Source organism: Octopus bimaculoides, chromosome 16, assembly GCF_001194135.2.
Source record: "Octopus bimaculoides isolate UCB-OBI-ISO-001 chromosome 16, ASM119413v2, whole genome shotgun sequence".
In the NCBI taxonomy this organism is placed as follows: domain Eukaryota; kingdom Metazoa; phylum Mollusca; class Cephalopoda; order Octopoda; family Octopodidae; genus Octopus; species Octopus bimaculoides.
The window spans coordinates 23477880-23486129 of NC_068996.1; the positions used below are offsets into that span (position 1 = coordinate 23477880).

Sequence of the window (8250 nt, forward strand, 5' to 3'; positions counted from 1 at the left end):
AATATTAGTAGTAGTCATGTTGTAGTGTAGAGGTTGAGAATGCTCTTCTTACCTAGCATATAAATACTGATACATTGAGAGATGTTAGGTCGAAATGGAATGAGGTCAAGTTAAAGTTATTGAAAGTCAAATGTAAATTCAGATTAACCTGATTAGAAGGGTTTTAAAGTTTAAACCAATAAAAAGGTTACAGATTAAAATTTGAACTAAAGTTAAAATTTCTAAATTTAGCATTAAAGCAAACTTAAACATAAAAAATTTTTAATAAATTTGTGGAATAATGGGTGATACTAAAAGCATTATGATGAAGTCACAACACCAACCTCAACAAAACCCATAAAAATAATAATAATAAAATAACAATAAAATAATGTTACAAAATTATTTTTAAAAATGATAATCATAGGATGATAATAAGAGGGTAAGAATTACAATAATAATGAAAAGAAAATAAAAATTTAAAGTTAAAAATTAAACGCCTAAAAAAATTAAAATCTTAAAAGAATAAAATAAAATAAAGTTCCAAAAAATTTTTAAATATGGAAATATATATATGTACATACATATGCATATATAAAATACAAACAATATTTAAAAGAAAAACAAAATAATATAAAACAAATTAATGTAAACTTTTAAGACTTTAAAATATAGTGAAATGAAACTAAATAAAATAAATAGAAAATCTATATCTAGAAAACTATAAGGTAATTCACATTCATCCCTTAGGCATCATACCCATCCCAAGCTATACCTCTCACTATATTAGTAAAGTTAACTAGGGCAGGGGTTTTCAAACTTTTTGACTTGCGGACCCCTTTACCTTAGGGACCCCGTTATAAACGCTTATGAAATTTATACATAAATATTTGCTTAAAATAACATATATTTTTACATTTATTTATTTAACTGTATTTAACAAATAGGTTTATTGTCAGTTAAAAGATTTCGATTAAAAAACATATATAAAATCAAATTTCCCATAAAAAGTATTTGCTGTCCACGGACCCCCTGTCTTGTCCGCGGACCACAGTTTGAAAACCCCTGAACTAGGGAACCTGCTGAATGATTTATTTTAAAAATGCTGATATAATATCATTATTTCCTGCCTATGGTTAATAAGATTACCCACTGATGTTAGGATTTGGAATGACTCCTCTAGGCAAAGTTCACATCTACTTCTACCTACTTCATATGGTTTAGCTCTACTAAGGATTGACCATTTCCCCTCATATTCTGTTTTTTTCCTCCCTAAGTTGCAATATTAGCTTGCTAAGTGATGTCACATTTTCTTTACTTTTGTGCCTAAATGACAAGATGTAGTTGTAATATCAGAGCTTAAATGTTATGGTACAGCATCCTATGTACTTGTAAGTTGTTCTGTGTTATTACTGCACATTCATACACCATGTTCTTTTCTAAGCATGATTTATTTAAAACACATTCCCTATCCCCTCTACAGTTACAACTGGCCCTGTCCTTCCTATTGTTGCTACCTGTACAGTTATTATTACTATTGTCATTATTATCTTTATCATTACCGTTATTTTTATTATTCCTTCATAACACAGTGTAGATAAAAATGCACCAGAGCCTTTAGTCATCTGTCAAGTCACAATAAGGACCTCAGACAGATAATACTTTCCTTAAGATGTGTGCTATGCCCAATAACTAAAATCTTTCCTACTATTGCTATTATTCTTAATATAGTTATGGGCATTGCTATCACTAGTAATAGTCATACAATCGTCCATGCTCCTGTTTTTATTACATATTCTATTCCAGTCTAGGTCTGTTGAATTTAAGCTTTCTAATTCCTTTAATCTATGGGTGTTGTAAGACACTATAATTTGCATTAGGTTTCTAGTAGTAGAGTAGGCCAATCTTATGGAGTGCCAGTTAAACAATCACTCATACCTGCTTGAGGGAAGGAAATGTTTGTCTTGGGCTGTGAAGAGTTTTAAGGGAATATTAGTATCTATTTGGACCCCAATTGGAACATTATACCAGATAGATTCTGTTTGTTTTCTTTTTCTTATTCATTGTGTGGTAATCTATCTTACACATTTTTCTGCCTGGATTATTCAGTTTATGTATATTCTGATTTGTGTTGTCATTATAACTACCTTCCATCCCATCTATGTCCTTAACCCAGGTGTCTAATTCAAGTGTTTCCCTCTTCCTAGGTTTTCTGCGATTTTACACTGATTATGTCCACCTTCAGAATGACCCACAATATGGCCGCTTCGATATTCAGACAGTTTCAAGGCTTCTTTTGTACACGGCATGATTAAACTGTTACATATAGAACCTGAAACATAAAAATGTCAATTAATAAAAAATATAAACCCTTACTAGTTAGAATAAACATAAAAAGATGTTTTATGGGATATATATTTACTTCTGTTATCTCTGTATATATATATATATATATATATACATACATATATTCTTGTTTGTTTCTATGCTATAATAAAAACAAGTTTACATTAAACTGAAGGATTACTCAATACATTTGGTTAAGTACAAATTTATTATTCTTTAACAAGAATAGTATTCACAGTAACTTTGAGGTTTAAGCCAGCTAAGCCATCATCAAACTGTGATGCATTTGAGTTCATCTTGGCTTTATGTAGTCTCTGTTAAATTAAACCTTTCTAATGGATCCCTAGTTCTGTTGAATGATAATTATGTTGTATGTTAGGTTGTGATGGGTAGCTGTTGTGGAGAATTTTTATCGATTAAATTTGAAGATGTGCTTTTGTTTAGAATTTATTCATACAGGTAGAACTTTGTATTTATGTGTGTATATTTAGATGTGTCATCTTCAGATCATGGGTGTCCACAAAAGAATGTACTTAGGTTGTTGGTGGGCAGATATGTCATTCTGTTTAATATACAGCATCGATGCATAGCACCCATGAGTGCCAGAAGATGGCCCTATGTACACTCACTACCTCCGCTCTCTCGGGTCATCTGTCCTCACTGTCAGAGATAATCTTGACAATAATAATTTTGGATCTGACATCCAGTTTGTTGTAATATGAAAAGTTAAGTTGATTCAGTTGGTCTTAGAAATTGTTATTGCAGCTAACCCTGTCAATTTTTTAACTCAGAATCTTAGAAGGACAAACACTAAACAACACTAAAGTATTTAGCCTGGTATTTTACCCTTTTTGTAACCTTCAACACCTAAATAAACACTCAAGAAAGAGAGAAACGTGTTAAGTTGTTTGCTGAAAGATTTAGTCTTTTTGCTATTTGTAGTAAAAACATCAGAAAAAAGGTAAGTCGAACAAGGAAACCAACACATTTCCTGTTAAGTCAGTATTTAATTGGAGGAGTTTGTGATTTTCCTTAGAATAGTCACTGTAATCTACAGTAAATGTGTCATTAGTATGCAGGTCAGAATATTGCTTCTGCTTCTGGCAGGTAAGTTTGCAGTGATATTTTTCTCTTTTATATTTTTAAGACATATTCTTGATAAAATACCTGTCCACTTGATTTACTTCTCCGTCCTCTATTACATTTTGAAGTTGAAAAAGATATCCTGAAATCTGTTCATTGTTATATATTGATATGGTGATATATTGTTTGTAAAACTGTAACTTATATCAAACTGGTATGATAATAATAAGATGGTGATTTTTTTTTTCCTTACTTTTCCTTTCTTATTTTTTGTTATTTTTCAAATTCAAAATCATATTGATTAAAAGTGTGTTGCATACAACAATGGTTATGAAGCAACAGACTAAAAGCTTTCTGGATTAAAGTGATATATAGCAAAATTGAATCTCTTTCTTTCACTTTGTAGTGCACCAGGCACTGTATACAATAAATTCAGCATCATCATCATCATCGTCATCATCATTATTATAATTGTCATTGCTTTACTTCTCAGTGCACTCAGTCTTGTTTGCTCTGGTAGATTCTGTGAGAGTGGACTGGGCCTCTTTCCACACATTGTAAGCTTTGATACTTGATTGTTAATTATTGTGGGAGATATTCAACATCCAAGTACCAATCTCAAAATCCTAGCTGTCTCCTTTAACCCTTTTGTACTAATCTGCCTGTGACTACCTTCTGGTTCTATGATACAAATGTCCTGTTTTAAAGTCATCTAAATCAAACCTGTCCATCAAAATTTCACGTTAATTTAAGTTCTAAATGTCAACTCAATAATGACTGATTTATTTTACTAAATCCTTCATTATTTTCAAAATAAATTGAAACAAAGGCAGTGCATTCCCACAGAAACATGGTAACAGAGAGTTAATGTTCCACCAGTACCATTGTAAGCTATGTACCATGGGTGCTATAGCACAGGTACTCTGGAGACTTATGAATCCTTTTTGAGTAGGAGGAATGTATACAGAAATGCATCACCCAAGCCAACAAGCACCCAAAGATGGCTTTGTGTCCCTCTCAGGTTACCATTGTTATAGTGTTGGATAGAATATGTAGCAGTATTTGGTCTGGCTCTTTGCACTGGCTTTAAATTTTGCTGAGGCCCACTTAACCAATTCACTTTTTTATGGGGGTGAGGTGTTAATACGTACAGACCAGTACTGGTGTTGATTTTCATTTTCTGTCTCTTTGTCTGTCTAGCCATCTATGTGTCTATCTGTCTCTCTCTATCCATACATCTCTCTTTTCTCTCTATCTCTTCCTCTATCTCACTCTTCTCCCACCTCACTCTTCTCCCACCTCTCTCTTCCTCTAACTCTCTGTCATTCTAATCCCTCCCCATCCCCCCTCTCTCTGGAAGAAATCAGTTGTGATCAGACTAGAGAAGAATGGGTTCCACCAGTTTTCAATGTCCAAAACATACTGCATGTTTTGATGGTGTTCCTACAATTCCATTAGAAATTGAGGGCCCAAGGCAAAGCAAGATTAAATAATATAGAGATACTGATGTCTGAATGGGAAACAATAGGCTTACCCCTTTGAACCAACCATATTTGGCCTGCATTTAAACCAACCATATCTGGCCAAAATATTCTACCTGCTTTATGTTCAAACAGACCAGATCCAGTCTCTCATACCTACCTCACAATATCAGTCTAAAAAATAAAGAATCTCATCATTGAAATCTTGAAGCTGCAAGATAACTAATTATTAATTCAAATTAATGTGGATAAATAAGTATTTGATAAATAAGTATTTGATACAAAAGTATTTGATAAATAAGTATTTGATACAAAAGTATTTGATAAATAAGTATTTGATACAAAAGTATTTGATAAATAAGTATTTGATACAAAAATCTGAATACTAAAGGGTTAAGAGCTTGGAATTTTGATGATATTACAAAAGAAGGCTCTGTCCCATTTTATGCTTTGTTTTTTGGCATGTGGATACTAGTACATGTATGAAGTCTTTCTGAGGTACATGTGCTTTTAAGTCATCATTATTGTCATATCATCCATTTCATATAATAAAATGAGCCAACAAACAAGTTCCTACATGGTTGTTTGCACTACTAGAAAAAACAGTCAGATCTCATCCAAATCTTAACCCTTTAGCATTTAAATTGACCATAGGCACAGGTGTGGCTGACTGGTAAGAAGCTTGCTTCCCAACCACTTGGTTCTGGTTTCAGTCCCATTGTGTGGCATCTTGGGCAAGTGTCTTCTACTATAGCCTCAGGCTGACCAAAGCCTTCTGTGTGGATTTGGTAAACAGAAACTGAAAGAAACCCTCTACATATGTATATATACATACATATACACATATGTATATATTTATGTGTGTCTGTGTTTGTCCCCCCACCCCCACTATTGCTTGATAACTGATGCAGGTGTTTTTATGTCCCTGTAACTTACAAGTTCAGCAAAAGACACCGATAGAATAAGTACTAGGCTTATGAATAAGTCCCGGGGTAAATTTCTTCAACTAAAAACCCTTTAAGGTGGTGCTCTAGCATGGTTGCAGTCAAAAAACTGAAACACATAAAAGAATAAATGAATATCCAGCTAAAATATTCTACCCGTTTAATGTTCAAATCAGCCTAATCCAACCTCTAACACCTACCTTACAATGTCATTCTGAAAATAAACAATCGCATCACTGAAATCTGGAAACTACATGACTAATGATTGATTCAAGAACAATGTGAATAGACAAACATTACATTCAGCAGAGTAATATGAATTCTAAAAGGCTAATAAAAGAAAGAAGTATACATTGGTTAACTGTTGTTGTTATTGGCACTCACTCCATTGCTTACGACGTCGAGGGTTCCAGTTGATCCGATCAACGGAACAGCCTGCTCATGAAATTAATGTGCAAGTGGCTGAGCACTCCACAGACACGTGTACCCTTAACGTAGTTCTCGGGGATATTCAGCGTGACACAGTGTGACAAGGCTGACCCTTTGAATTACAGGCACAACAGAAACAGAAAGTAAGAGTGAGAGAAAGTTGTGGTGAAAGAGTACAGCAGGGTTCGCCACCATCCCCTGCCGGAGCCTCGTGGAGCTTTAGGCGTTTTCGCTCAATAAACACTCACAACACCTGGTCTGGGAATCGAAACCGCGATCCTATGACCGCGAGTCTGCTGCCCTAACCACTGGGCCATTGCGCCTCCACACATCGGTGAATAAACACTGGAGATAAAAGAGAGAAAAAAATGAGATTATCAATATTTAAATTTTTCTGGCCATATGTGTGCTTGTGGGCTAAACAAGAACGACAGTGGTAATGTTAACATGTTACTTATAACGAGAATTAAAAAGCTAACTAGAAATCATTCTGTGGGCAGGGAAAGAAAATATATTAGTAGATGACTAATATGTTTTCCATATATTTAAAAAATTTTCCCATGCTTGAAACATGGGGAAAGAAAAAAAAAGAAATGAAAATGAAAATGAATAAATAAAATATTAATCATTGTTAAATATCATATTTTTTATCATGCTTCATATTTATGTTTAGTTCATTTTTTAATTCTCCACTCATTAAATAATGTTATCATTAACTCTAACCTTAACCTTAACCCTGATTTAAAAGCCCTACAGCTGTTAGTTAGCTTGCTTTGTCTTTCATCCCACTGGGATTAGTAAAATAAACATATGAAGCCAGTGTTTACATCAAAGAAGTTTAATATCATCATCATCATTTAACGTCCATTTCCCATGCTGGTATGGGTTGGACAGTTTGACAGGAGCTAGTAAGCTAGAGGACTATGCTAGGTTTCATTGTCAGTTTTGGCATGGTTTTTGTGGCTGGATGCCCTTCCTTGCACAAATCACTTTGCAGGGTACTTTTTATGTGGCACCAGCACTGGCAAGGTCTGTTTTGGCACAGTTTTTACAGCTGGTTACCCTTCCTAATGCCAACCACTTTACAGTGTAGACTGGATGCTTTTCACATGGCATGTTGTCCACTACAGAAATATTGAATCAGTAGTTGGCTTTTTTTTTTTTTAGAAGAAACAAAGAAAGAAGCTTTTTCAGACTATTGCTTATAGGTATGTGGTCCAGTGGGTAGGGTGTTGGGCTCATGCATATAAGGTCATAGGTTCAGTTCTTGGATTGGGCAATGTTGTGTCCTTGGAAAAGGTGCTTCGTTTCATGTTGCTTCAGTTACTTGGTTGAAAATGAATGCCAACCTATTTGACTGCTGGTGGCTGGTACTCATTTTCAACAAGTCAAGGGATATGTCAGAACCAAGAAGGTGTCCATGTCTGCTCATGAAAACATGGATATCTAAATGTATGGTACATGTTACCAGGTCATATTCTCTTGTGACTGACAGCTATGAGCTGGTTTTTTTAAACTTAAACACTTATATAGATGCAGGTGTGGCTGTGTGGTAAGACTCTTGCTTCCCAACCACATGGTCCTGGGTTCAGTCCCACTGCATGGCACCTTGGGCAAGTGTCTTCTACTATAGCCTTAGGCCAACCAAACTTTGTGAGTGGAAACTGAAAGAAGCCCATCATGTATATATATATATATATATATATATACACACACACACATGCAGCAATATCAGAGGAAGGTTAACAGGGAAGATAGTTTTTGTGTGAAAAGTGCACAGGTACAATTAACATTAAAAATGTACAGAAAATAGAATCCATCACATGCTAGAGGGGAAAACTAGAAGTAGTTGATAGCTTCTGTTACCTAGGTGACCAAGTCAGTAGTGAGGGTGGATGCTCCGAGAGCATAGCTGCTAGAATAAGAATAGGCTGGGCAAAGTTCAGAGAGCTCCTACCTCTGCTGGTAAAAAAGGGCCTCTCTCTCAG

The 8250-nt window shown here is 34.6% G+C and overlaps 1 protein-coding gene across 1 annotated transcript in view; it reads left to right on the top strand.

The window, feature by feature from the left end:
* The first annotated feature begins 3373 nt into the window (after positions 1-3373).
* Positions 3374-8250, top strand: part of LOC128249579 (uncharacterized) — an 8652-nt gene continuing 3775 nt past the window's right edge. Inside the window, exon 1 of the mRNA XM_052973471.1 lies at positions 3374-3432. Within this exon, the coding sequence (XP_052829431.1) occupies positions 3399-3432 (34 nt within the window). The 5' untranslated portion in view covers positions 3374-3398. The remainder of the gene's footprint in view (positions 3433-8250) is intronic.